Below are 13,696 nucleotides of genomic sequence, written 5' to 3'. Positions count from 1 at the left end.
CTGAAAGGTTCTTCATCTGCACAGACGATGAAAACGAACATTTTACTGGCAGGTTTCCTGTGCAGGCGGCGAGGAGACGTTCAACAGGCAGAGTATTCCACCTAAAACCTCAAGCTTCAGTCAAAACAAAAGTAATATTTCATTTTGCATCATGGCCCAGATCCGGTCCACATCCACCGCTTTGATCCAGGCCACATCTGACCGAGAGGAGGTCAAATGTGGCGCCTTTTCATCCGAATTGAAGCAGTGAGCAACAGTCCAAAACTGTTCTGAATAACTATCAGATCACACTTACTGTCCTGCTCAGACTGGGACCAGGACTCATCGTCGTCCTCCACTTTGATGACGGCGGTCGTCACTTTGCTCGTCTCGCCTGCAGCCGGCTGTAATCAGAGAGGAAAAGCATGAGGGAGGAGATCGAGTTCTGACATCCTGCCAGCAGTAACATCTACTCACCGTCCCCTGTGTGGTATCCTGTCCCGAGTCTGACGACGGATCAGCGTCTCCGCACCGCAGAGTCTCCTGGTTGGACACTCTGGACAGCACCGCCTCAACTGGAGGAGACAAGTCACGATGACACTTTAAGTTCTGGATCATCTGCAGTAAAGTAGGTGCTCCAATTACAAACTGCTGATTATCCAGCTCTTTTAATGCTAACTGGTGGACGTTATTGTCTCGTAATGTTAAAATACAGCTTAAAAAAACTTAATCATCTCCTGAACGACGGGAAATTTTAACTGATTTCTTACATTAACTATCCAGTGTTTGCTCTGCAGACATCATATTTGACGCGCTGTCGTGTGCAACAAATAATCATTATTCAGCACATGAGATGTGGCAAAGCAGATGAAAAAAGCAGCGTAAGGTCATCCGTTTTCACATTTAGTCAAAACAAACTCCTTCTTGTAATTACATGATAATTATCAATAGTTTTTACATTTTGACCAGGAACAACTTAATTACAGATTTCTACAATATTGATCCATTCTGGCTTTTAAATGTGAAAAAACTGAACCACTGACATTTTTAGATATCTTAGTTTTGACTAGTACAATCTCTTCAATCCAGTTTCTTTCAGTAATCACGTGTTTGTGGACATCTTTCTGTAGCGCTGTAGCCTAAACGTGCTAGCAACCACCCTAAAGCTAATTACAGGCAGGACGGCGGTTCCGTCTGTTAACGCGGCCTCTCATTTCTAACGGTCACCTCGAGCTGTTCCGTTCCTCCTCGGCTCGTTGCCAAGGTGATGGGCAGGCGGCTGAGCTCGAGCGCGGCCGCTCGCGAGCAGCAGCGCGGTGCCGCCGGCGGTGGCCGCAGCTCGCAGGGCCGTCGCGCGGGCGGCTCGGAGCTCCATGAGCCGCAGCTTTCTCCGCAACACCTCGTTCTCTTTGCGGCTCCGCGAGATCTCCAGCTGCAGCACCGAGTACCCGCTGTCCACGAGCTCGCAGATCTCGGCCACCGCCGTGTTGGCCAGGACCTCCATGATGGAGGCGAGCTGCGCGTGGAAAGCAGCGGCCGGCGACATGTTTTCAATCCGCCGCGTGCGTCTGTTGAGAGAGAACAGTCCGGAGCACTGGTTCGTGGCAGGCGACAGACACGTAAACGCGCTCGCTCGCTCCGTTTATCCGAATGTGGATTCCCACCTGATGTAAACAGTCCCGAGACAAACCAGGAAGTGATGCGGGGGCAAAGACGACGAGACAGCCCAGACTGCGCATGTGCGAAGTGACAGTTATCATTTTACTGTGTTTTCTGTATCAGTTCTAAATTTGAGATCTTTTAAGTGAAGCGCTCGAGTCCAGGAGGACCTCAAACACGCGATTACTGTCATTATCAATTCATCTTTTGGCCTCTGAAATGTTAGAAAGATCGATTGTCAAAATTGTTGTAATTATTATTCTGTCACTCAATTAATGGACTAATAATTTCATCAGTCCATCCAGACTGAAAGAGACACAAAACGACTACAAACAACGTGACAATCACGTTTGCGTTTCTTTACTTTCCAACAGTAAATGTTCATTGTCCCCTCAAACTGAGTGACCGAGACCTCTTGTGTCCAGAGTCCAGTAAACTTGTCCACTAATCCATCCAGGATGTCACCTTTAATCAAACGTAGACTTCTTCAGGTTGTCAGTGCAGTGAAAACAGTTTGTCCCAGTTAGACAACTGGTTTAAGTCTTTAAACTGCTCTCCAGATATTACAGACAGATAATTTCAATGCATCTACAAGGACAAGGCTTAAAGGACAGGTGAACTGTAATCATTCCTTCTGTCCATACGTGGGAGACATGTTTCTACCTGAAGCTTCATATCACTGAATGGCCATTTAATAATATAATAATAATAAACTTTATTTGTATAGCACTTTTCATCCATTTAAAATGCATCCCAAAGTGCTTCACAGAATAAAAGAATACAAGAACAGAAAGAATAAAAGCATATTATGAAAGACAATATAGATATATATATACATATGTGTTCACACACACACACACACACACACACATACCCACGCCCGGTGCTGAGACATGGCAGGGCACTGAGGAACCATTTCTGTCTGGTTGCATTTTAATTCTGATCAGTCTTATATTGTTTGTGGATCTGACACCAATTCATTATCTGCATCAAAAAAAAAAAAAAAAAAAAAAGAGCCAGGACCACAACATCATGGTAGCATCATAGAATTATGTGATTACACCTACTGATTTCTCTATTGTAAGAAAACATCAATTGATCAATAAATACATTGTTACTACAGCTTCTGAACTTGTGAGATGTTACTGCTGAGTGTAACTTCACACAAATCTGTTTACAAAGGAAATAACTGACACGAAACAAGTTCTGAATTTGTTTTATTAACCAAGAATGACACTTTTTAGACTACTTCATATTTTTCCATGGCATTGTTTTTGACCTGTACACTACACACGAACCCAGAGGCAGAGCTCATTAGCAACTTCGCAAATTTTAGGTTTCCATTCCAAAATCACGTGTCTCCCCTTTCATAATTGAGATGCTCTAATGTGCCACTTATTTCGTGATTGGTCTGTAGCAGTGGTGGGATACGCGAGACCGTTTGATCCAGCCCGCGAGACAATTTATGAATATGTATAAAAGAGCAATTAGCGGCTTTACAATAACTTAAAACAGTAGACTTCACGTTCTTCCGGGCGGTCCCTGAACGCAACACTTGCGGCGCGTTGATAATACGTCATCCATCATGGCGCCAAAAAACAAAATGTAAGTAGACGCGGAGTGTCGAGAAACTGACAAACGATTAACTTTTGTTGAATTCAAAAACAAACCGGAGTCTCAGTTTGTTTGCGGGGACGAGCTCACAGTGATGAAGAAGGTGACTCCCAAGAGTCATCACTGCTAGCAACATGCTAACCTGCACGAGCTGCAGCTGCTAACGCGCTTCAGCGGAGTTCGATGCTCAACAAGCAGCTTTCACAGAGGTGAAACTCCTTCAGGTGTTTGGTGAGACGTTTCAGGAGAAAGGAATCATCATCATCATCATCATCATCATCATCATCATCATCATCATCATCATCATCATCATCACTTCCATCTGACATCAGATCGCCAAAAAGAAGCAGCTCCAGCTACCACAGAGGTTAGTGTGATGTATGTGTTCAATTAGAACAGCAAGGGAGGTAACTGTATGAGGGAAGCAAAGACCGCCCGACACAACTCCTGACCCCCCACCTGAGGCTCCCCCCCCATCACTTAAACATCATAAGCTTCCAACATTTTTGTGACTGTTGCAATAATGTTGATTTTGGAAATGTCAATAAATATGAAGTGAAGCAGAAGATTTTGTTGATTGAAACATGTTGTGGACTTTGGAAATGATTAAGCTCTGGAGTTACTGGAAACTGGATCACACTGGAATCTAACCGTGGAAATAGTTTAATACGACTAACATAAGAGTAGCTTCATCGTTATTTTCATCTGAAATCAAATGGAATGAACAGACCTGCCAAAAACAGACAAAAAAAAAGAAATCAAATATTGATTTTAGACTTCAAATGTCAACATTAAGAGTGGAGCATCAAACTATTCGTACAGTCCCATCAAATTTGAGAAGCTGGAGCACAAAATGTTTGTCGTTTTTGCTTGAAAAGGGATGTTTGAGTGATTAATCAGTGTCTTAGTTACTGATGAGTCTTCTGCCGATAATAACGTCACTGTTGCAGCTCCAGCTCAGACACATTTTTCAACCTGGCAGCTCATTTTCCTTTTTCACCTTTGGAAAACCTTTGACCCTTTCTTAAAAATGAATATTTACAGGACGTTTAGAGCGAACCCTCCACACGTCCCTTCTCTCAGACGTTGGGATGACATTTCTTCATGTGTAACTTGAGGCTGTACTTGACGATGAAGCTCCTGGAGCAGAGCGTGCAGGCGTACGGCCGCTCTCCGGAGTGAACGCTCAGGTGCGACTTCAGGTGAGCCGACTGCGTGAACTTCTTGCCGCACTGGTCGCAGCTGAACGGCCTCTCGCCCGTGTGGATCCGCATGTGAACGTCCAGGTTCTGAGATGTGGCGTACGTCCTGCTGCAGATGGAGCACATGAAGCGCTTCCCTCGGGCGCCGGTGCCCGGCTGAGAGTGACCCGATTGGTCCCTGTAGAGGGAGAAGTTCATCATGTCGGCGTCCTCGTACTCAAACGCAGAGTTGCTGTTTTCAGACAGCTGACAGTCCGTGGAAGTCGAACCTGAGACGCTGATCAGTTTGATCCCGAAAGCGTCGCCGTCCATGTTTTCGTTTTGGTGAAACTGACTGAAAGTCAGCTGACTTTTCGACTGTTTGGTCCACGTCAGGCTGTGATCTAGTTCTGCTCTGTGTGCAGGAGACTGAGACTCCATCAGAGCGCTGCTGCCAAAGTAGGCTGTTTGTCTGTTAGCGCTGGGCGGGACCAGCGAGCACTCCTGATGGACCAGCTGGACGTTCGGGTCCATCTGCGACGAGTAGGAACAGACAGACTCGCCGGCCTCCATCTCATCGCCGCCGAGCTGGCCGGAATGGCCCGGCTCGCTGCAGGGCGAGTCCAGAGCGTAGACGGACTTCTTCTTCTGCGTCCCTGCACTCACTTTGGATGTTTGCAGTGTGAGCTGCTCGGAGGACGACTTCCTGTCACCCGCTTCGCTGCCCGCCCAGCGTCTCTTCATGCTCCGGCTGACGGGAGTGGACGTGGCGCCCTCTCTGGCCGCAGACGTCCCCCCATCAGCGGCTGTTTTCTTATCTGAAAGAAAAGACAAAGAAAACATCACCGAGCTGAACAAACACATTTGCACTGCGTTACAGTGACGAATGGACCGAGTCTGACCAGGTACTCATCAGTCATTTCCTACATCTGCTGTTTTAAGGCTCGATGCCCCGTTTTCTGAGTCCAGATGTTTAGAGAACGAGGGACACTCAGCTTATCATCACTGTTTGGTTTAAACATATTTATTCTTTCAATCTGAAACGCTCTGAAAACTGCCGAGTAGAAAATCCTGCTGTTGCTGTTCTGATGGTGGTTTGTTGCTAAAGTGGGAGACGATGAAATCTCGTTCAATTGAAGGAACAGATCAATGAATCTGAAGGTTTATCAGACAGAAATATGGCACATATAACATGATGAGACAGGATTTTACAACAATAAATAAGAAGCATTGTCACGTGTTAGCATGCTGATTTGATCCTCCGGCTGACTGTGACACACCTGCACAGTCGTCGACCAAGAATGTGCGCTTGCATGTATCTGATTGGCCAAGCCAGTGATGACATATCCTGTGACCTCTCTGTGGGTCCTGACCCAGAGGTTGAGACGCTCTGTCCGCGAGGCGTTTGCACTCACCTTCCTCAAAGCTGTCGTTACTGTCCGAGTCTTCATCTTTGATCAACACCACGTCCGGAAGCTGCAAAGGTTTCATCCAAACATTAATACGCAGTGCGAGTAGTACGAGTGAGAATACTGACGTTACATGCAATAAATATCAGATTTAGCTTTGGACATGTAAACAACAGCAAGTAAACAACCAGGCGAGTCATCGGTTATACACGAGACATGATTTTCCGTCTGTGAGACTGACATTAAGTCAAACCAATCATCATCAAACGTCTGCTCGGTCCTGTTTGGATGACTCCACTTTGAGGTTCATTTAAGTTAGAATGAGAAAATAATTAGGAACGAGGAAATCAGGGAGGGTTGATGAAGGTCCAGCAGCTGCTCGAGCGGAGATCAAACCACAGCCAGGTGAGTCAGTCTGTGACGGACTGACATCACCTGCGCTTCTGTGGGCAAACGTGAGCGCAGCCGCGGCGGTCGTGATTGTTTTTAATGCCATTATCTCAGAATCTCCGTTTGATCACGGCATTATCTGAAAACACCCCCGACCTTTGGGTTTCTCAAGATAACGAGAAAATTAACATGTTATCGAAAACAGGACTTTCAGCCCAAGGTAACGAGACCGAGATAAAAATAAATAAAAGGCTTTTATCTCCAGATAACGGCTCAACTTCCCCGTCAGCCGCAGAGGAGACGAGGAGATAATTAACTTCCGATCTGGAGATTATTGCAGCCTCGTCTGCTCTCAGCGTGCACGCCATCGGACGGACGTCCGGAAGACCCGACAGCACAGACCAGAGGAAGCATATCCACCTGGAAATTATAAACATCGTTATTCAGGTAAAACGTACGGAGGCCGTGTGGAGTTTGCACAGAATGAGTGTGATCTTATTCCCAGGTGGAAACTCCTTCTCTTCATGTTCAGGTTAAAAACCATCTTCTTGGACGTTTGGAGATTAAATTTCATTTCAAAACTGCAACTTCACAGAATCCATTTTCTTTGGAACTTTTATTGAAATATATTTAAGTAATAAAATAGTTTCAGTTTTCCATTTTAACTTTTTAATTTTGGTCGGAAGTAAATTTATCCTCCATAAAAACTAAAAAAAAAAAATCTAAAAAAAGATATTCAGCGAGGAGTCGAAACCTTCAGGTCATTGATTGATTGATTGATTGATTGATTGACAGTTCAATTCATCAAAATAACAACTTGTATTTTCTTAACTTTTATAGTCCGAACGATTAATAAATTAAGAAAATAATCAGCAGATTGATTGATTGGTTGCTTCCACAGAGGAAGCTTAAAATCCTTTTCAGTGGCAGCAGCGACTCAAACGATTAATTATGAAACTAGTTAATAATTTCATGTCCATCGTTTCTCTGCACACTAACTAAATGTCTCATTAATTAAGTAACTTTCTGTTCTTCGTTAGGATGGCGTCTGTGCAGGTGGAACATGGCATCTGGCCTCTGGTGCAGCAGTGTTTATGAATGTGTTGTTCCTGTGAAATAAACCGATAAATAACCTAACGATCGATCAGTCGACCAACTGTTTCAGCTCTAAATCAGCTAATTAGAACGAGCTGGAAATCAGCAGCTCCCAGGTCCAAACGTTGACTCTGGAGGATATTTCTGGTCATTTCCCTGCTGTGAGCTGAGTGAAGGATTATCTTAACTTATCTTATCTTATCTTATCCATGTATCTGATTTAGTTTCTTCTACTTAAGCTCTTCATTGAAGTATTCCCACTTCAGATTTCCCAGTTCCCATTTTGAGTTTCAGATTTGATTTTTTATTTCATCTTCACAGTTTAAGCTTCCAGTTTGACCATTTCCCTTTTTTTGCATTTTAAATTTCCCATTTTTCTTTTCCACTTTAAATTTTCAAGTGGTCGTTTTTTTTTTTTTTTTTCCAGATTATGTCCTGGTTGTAGTAAAACGATAATCTTTAATTTAATCTCTGTTATAATTATGACCAAAATATCCTCCACGGAGGTAAACATGAGACCAGGCCGGCAGTGGGTTTACCTCCTCCCGCACCACCGCAGCAGCTCCTCCGTCTCCTCCGGGAGCAGCAGCGGTGTCTCCTCCGTCACCGTCCCGCTGCTGCTGCTGCTTTTCCGCCTGCTGTGCGCCCTCCGCGGCCGGTGCGACCTCTGCTTCTGCCGCGGCCGCCGCCTTCCCCCCGCTGCTGCCCCGGACCACTATCGACTCGATGAGGTGCAGCTTCTTCTTCAGGTCCTCGTTCTCCTTGTGGCTCCGGGTGATCTCCATCTGCAGCACCGCGTAACCTTCGTCCACCACCTCGCAGATCTCCGCCACCGCCGCTTTGGTCAGCGCGCCCATGATGATGGACAGTTGCTCGTGCAGAGCCTTGCTGGTTAAAACGGCCATCCCGCGGCTCGAGAGGAAACCCGACCGGACCGAAACCCCTCCTGACGGACAACACGGAGCTCCAACAGGCTCTGAAAGACGCGGTGAGGTCGGTGACGGAGCCGCTGACTAAACCTTATCAGACATTAACGCCACCCGTCGCTGATTACAAAGGAGGAGAAATGTTTTCTGCTTCCTCCTGACTCTCACTTCCGGAATGACACTGCTGACTTCAAAATAAGAGCCTGTTGTTATTGTTGTGACAGGCGGGTATTCACAAGAGGGGCAACATAACGAGGGAGGAGAAAAATAAAAATAAATAAATAAAAAGATGAAAACATACCGTTTAAAAGACAAAGTAGATAAAAACAAATAAGTACATGTGGTTTAGAATGAAAAAGCAAAAATAAACAATCAAAGTTAGAAAAAAACAGCTAGATGAAAAATGAGAAAATACATAGAATTAACAAGGACATTAAAATAAATAATCAAAAAGGAATAAATATGTCGATAGAATAAATGGGAATGTTTTAAAAAAAAGAAATCATTAGATGAAAATAAGAAACAGGTTAAAAAAAACTTGATGGGAAGTAAATAAACAAATAAACAAAGCTGTAAGTAGATCACACGCTGCGAAACCCACGACTGTTTTCCATCTCATGTTCAGATCCTTCTATCTGCAAATATGTCAGTGACATTATTGAGGGATATGACGAGAGTATTTTTTTTTGTTTTTCGTCACAGTGCTGCACAGTTTGACCAGGAAAATAACCTCGTCTTAACATACACGAAGAACGTTTCAGGAGGGGGCAAATATGAGATTCATCTCGAGTGTTTTCTTGATCCGTGTGAAGACTCTGTGGGTCTGCGGGGAGTCTGCTCGTCATCACGCTGCAGACTTCTTCAGGGTCAGCGCAGTTTGAAATGTGACCCCGAGGGAGTGAATGATGATTTCCTGCATCTTCCAAACTGACTCCACCCTGTGTGTGTGTGTGTGTGTGTGTGTGTGTGTGTGCTGTAAATGGTTTCTTTTGTGCACTCAGTGAAAGGCTGTTTTTCCACTGTGTCAATGGTGAGCCGTGTTGTGTGTGCTGCTGTTGTTCAGGCTGGAAACAAACAGCAAAGTTTGACCCAGCAACAGAAAATCCTCTCTTCTGATTGGCTCAGTTAACACTGGTGAAACGAAGCTAGCCTGATGCTGATGCTGCGTTCTGGCTGCTGGCGCATCAGTGGGTTACTGTTAAAGAGCAGCATGTGAGAGTGAGCGATGTGAAATGACAGAGAGGTTCAGTTCATGCTGCCACCTGTCCGCAGCGTGAATGAGTTTGGAGTTTGAGGGTTTTCTCGTCCGCTTCCATCAGAACTAACCTCGAGTGTTTCCGAAGCTTCGCTGGCGTCTGAAGGTTGAATCACACCCAGCATGTATGAAAGACGTGGAACATTTCACAGTTTCTGTCTGAACGCATGAGTGAGTCGAAACTTGTTTCCGAGTTGAATAATGAAGATTGAACCTGTGGACGTCTGTGGACTCCTCTGTCCAACACAGACAGACGGACATGTCAACCAGCACATCATCACCGTGACGCAAAGTAACTACGTACATTTACTCAAGTACTTCACTGCTTTCTCCTCTTATAATTCTACCTCTCACAGACACACGTTGTACTTTTTACTCCACTAATATGTTTGATTACTTTACAGATTCAGATTAATGATAGAAACATACTCTATGAATACACGAGGCGTTTTTTTTTTTTTTTACTGTCACAAATTTTTTGGTCAATCTTCTTAAATCGGCGTCTTGTCTCTGTCACTCTTTGAACAAAGCACACGCTCTTCATCCTGTTTTCACACCTTTAATTGCAGAAACACACCAACCAATCAACATCCACATGCTTCTTACAGGTGCCGCCCTCTGCGGGGATCAGCGCTGAGGTGGACCCACGTGGCCCGCGCTCGTCTTGAGGTCAGAACGGATCTGGATCAGGTCGTAGTCCCATTTCTGCTTCGTCTCAGATGTTCACCAAAGCAGTTCAAGACTCACACGTACTGATCAGCTTTTCAATGGAAGTGAACTCTTTTTTTTTTTTAAAGGCCTGGACTTTAAAAAGATCTATTTGGATCAGGTTCAGTCACAGCAGCGGGGTCCTGGTCCATCACAGTTTAGATCTCACCGTACCATGAGTGCACGTGTTTCAGCTCTGGGGTTCGTGTCAGTGTTCGTCGTGCTCAGCCGGGTGGTGTTTCTGCTGATGGATCCTCAGGTTCTGCTTGCCGGCGAACCTTTTCCCGCAGTGCTCGCAGGCGAACGGCCGCTCTCCGGTGTGGACGCTCTGGTGCGTCTTCAGGTGTCCCGACTGCGTGAAGCGCTTCCCGCACTGAGCGCAGCTGTACGGCCGCTCGCCCGTGTGGACGCGCACGTGCGTCTCCAGGCTCCGGGACGACGTGAAGCACTTCCCGCAGTAGCTGCAGACGAAGCGCCGGTCCCTGCAGTACCTGTTCAGGTCCAGCGGGTCCAGTCTGGATCTGCCGAGACCGAGCGCTAAGGGGAAACCTGCAGCGTTCAGGTCTGACACTTTGTCCAGGAGCGTCGGCCGGTGAGCGACGGGCACCATGCTCGGCAGGCCCTGATTGGTCCATGAGGAGCACAGGTCCAGCTCCTGGTCGCAGGGGAGGGAGCTGATCAGAGACACGCCCCTCTTCAGCTCAGAGGTCCCGGGCAGGGAGGCGGGGCTTCCTCCTGACCCCAGCAGGAACAGCTTCCTCGTCTGGACCGCAGACGGAGCCCCACAGTCCGACTCCAAGGCCAAGTCGAACACCACATCTGAAGAGCTGCTGTCGGCGCCCCCCGCGGGCCCCGGAGACCCCAGTGCACTGTGGGATTCCTGATGCTCTGCTCGCTCAGACGGCCCGTTAGCGCTCTGATCCCACGGCCTCATGTCGGCCGCCGAGGTGGAGATCATCATCCCGGAGGGTCCCTCTTCACTGTCGTCCGACAGCTGCAGCTCTGCGCCTTCTGACACACAAACCAGCAGTTTAAGATACGACTTTAACACCACGAACACAAACGAGCAGCCCGACAAACACTCCTGTCAAATATCACTTTAAAAGCTAGCATGCACTAAAAAAGAACCAATGGCTGCAGTCTGTCTTCTGTGTTTGGTGTCAAAATGTCCGTCCTTCAACATGGATCGACACACGTGGACACCAAAATAAAAGCAGCTAAGAAGAACTTTCATGGAACCGTCTCATCCCAGCAGGAGCAACAGTCGAGTAACAAACTGTTTCCTCCTCCTTCACCACACACAGGCAACACCAGGGGCTGCTGGGTAATGAGTACAGGTAAGATGGGACCATCCAGCAAGTCCAGTGTGAAGGCTGGTCAAACACAGAGACAGGTGAGGCGGGATCGTCCACCTCTGACGGGGTCTGTGCTGGACGGAGGATCAGGGCGCTGCCGCATGTCGCCGCCACACAAAACATCTGGAACTACTGACTGGAAGTGATGCGTGTGTGCGTTTGTGTGTGTTTTTCCTCTCACCGTCTGCTTTGAGGAGCAGCTCGTCTGTGGGATCGTGGTCGTTCACCTCCTCTTTTGCAGTTTCCTCCTTTATCAAAACAACATCATGATCGCTCAGCTCCTCTGCAGCAGCTGTCGACGGGTCCTGAGAGCAGAAAACGACGGTGACACACAGCTGGTCGAATCGACTCTCGGATGTTTGTTTTAACTTTGGTTTTTATTCAAGACGTGCTGAACCAGAACTTTCCAGTACAGTTAAGTGTTTATTTCCAACCAAAATGCCACTTACTGGATGATATTTGAGCGCTAAACCCCAAACCGTTACAAAAGGCAGCAGAGGTGATGCATTTAGACAAGTGGGACAGAATAATACACTAAATATTAAATAAGACACGTCAGCTTGTGCAGTTTTAGCTTAAACACTTATTAACATGCACTGTCACACTGGTAAATGTCCATTAAACCCAGCTGGTAGGTCCACTGTGTCTGTGTTACTGAAACGATGACTTACATCACAATAATCATCTTTCCAGGCCGTAAGGCTTCATCACAGTGATGTGAAATGAACCCTGAAGCCTTCGTCCGTCCTCTCACCTCTTTGGTTGCAGGGCTCAGCTCTGTCGTCACCTCCAGCACCGGGACCCTTCCACTTCTTCTGAGGGGGGCTTTCGGCTGCTTGGTCCCCCCTCCAGTCAGTAAGGCACGTTCTGGGTGAAAAACAGAAAGACAACATTGGTTCCTCACAAAGGGTCTTTGAAAGGCTTCTAAGTGGGTTCCAGTGATCCCAGTGGGATGTATAAGGCCGACTGCTGTATGTAAGTACAGTAAGTACACACGTTTTCCTCTGTGGTGACTTCTCAGAAGAGGATTCGTGTTGTAATTTGTGGATAAGTCATTTAAGTGCATTTCTGTTAGGAGGGAAATGTCAGGAACTGAACAGAACAGAAAGCCTTAATTCTAAGGTGGCTTTTAAAGATCCAGACAGAGTGAACAATCGAAATGATTGAAAAAGTTGAAATTGATTGAGTTTTATATCAATGCCAAATTGACAAATACACTGGGACAAATCCGAATCAGCTTTATTTGGCCACGTATGTGAACACAAACACGGGATTGGACTCGCAGGCGTTTTATGAATACTTTTCCAATGGAGTTTGGTGCGGGGCGCTCGGAACCACGAGGAGTCCATCCGTCGCAGCGCATATCGTGCCACCATCATCGGAGACATCGGAATGCAAACGAGGGACAGGCTGAGTGAACCCCCCCCCCCCCGGCCTGTGTGGACAGGCCAAGAAACTCACCGCCCGTGAAATCCATCAGCCCCCCACCGGCCGCCTCCTCCCCGCCGTAATCCAACATCGCGACGTTCCCCCGGTGTCCCCGAGCGATGATGGTCTCGATCATCCCCAGCTTCCTCCTCAGCGCCTCGTTCTCCTTGTGGCTCCGGGTGATCTCCAGCTGCAACACGGCGTAGCTGTCATCCACCAGTTCGCAGATCTCCGCCACCGCCGCTTTGGTAAGTGCCTCCATGATGGACGTCAACTGGGAATGAAACGCCTTGTAACTCGTCATCTTGAGCGGACGTGAAACGACAACAAATGCCGAGACGTCAATCAAACTAACATTGGCAAACAAGACGGCGCCTTCAGGAGGAGAATCCAGCGTCCGGTGAGCTCCTCGCGGTTAATTCGTCCTTCCTGACACCGAGCCGCGGGTAACCGGTGGGGAGAGACGGCTGGATGCTGCGGCTAATCGCTCCTGTTACTTTGTTGTTGTCTCCTCCTCAGCGTGTCGTTAAACAACTTCCGAAATGCCACTTTCAAAATAAAACTGTGAATCACGAGATTCTACCTTCAAGTACGCTTTGTAAACTCCAGTTTCAGCTTCATACTTTCTCAAAAAAATCAAAAACAAGACCACAATAGCCACAGAGATGATTATTTTCCTTTCAGCGGTTGTATGTCT

The 13,696-nt window shown here is 46.8% G+C and overlaps 1 protein-coding gene across 1 annotated transcript in view; it reads right to left on the bottom strand.

Moving 5' to 3' along the window:
- LOC143329279 (uncharacterized) overlaps positions 1-13,535 on the bottom strand; it is a 16,017-nt gene extending 2,482 nt beyond the window's left edge. Inside the window, exons 1-10 of the mRNA XM_076745105.1 lie at positions 13,033-13,535; positions 12,326-12,438; positions 11,753-11,876; positions 10,428-11,227; positions 7,867-8,340; positions 5,849-5,909; positions 4,335-5,251; positions 1,207-1,615; positions 457-554; positions 296-383 (exon numbers count right to left, since the gene is read on the bottom strand). Coding sequence (XP_076601220.1) covers positions 296-383; positions 457-554; positions 1,207-1,615; positions 4,335-5,251; positions 5,849-5,909; positions 7,867-8,340; positions 10,428-11,227; positions 11,753-11,876; positions 12,326-12,438; positions 13,033-13,303 — 3,355 coding nt within the window. The 5' untranslated portion in view covers positions 13,304-13,535. The remainder of the gene's footprint in view (positions 1-295; positions 384-456; positions 555-1,206; positions 1,616-4,334; positions 5,252-5,848; positions 5,910-7,866; positions 8,341-10,427; positions 11,228-11,752; positions 11,877-12,325; positions 12,439-13,032) is intronic.
- Positions 13,536-13,696: the final 161 nt, after the last annotated feature.

The sequence above is a fragment of the Chaetodon auriga genome, chromosome 12 (assembly GCF_051107435.1).
Source record: "Chaetodon auriga isolate fChaAug3 chromosome 12, fChaAug3.hap1, whole genome shotgun sequence".
NCBI classification, from domain to species: Eukaryota; Metazoa; Chordata; class Actinopteri; order Chaetodontiformes; family Chaetodontidae; genus Chaetodon; species Chaetodon auriga.
Note: the sequence above shows the minus strand (reverse complement) of the source record. Positions and strands in the feature narration are given on the sequence as shown.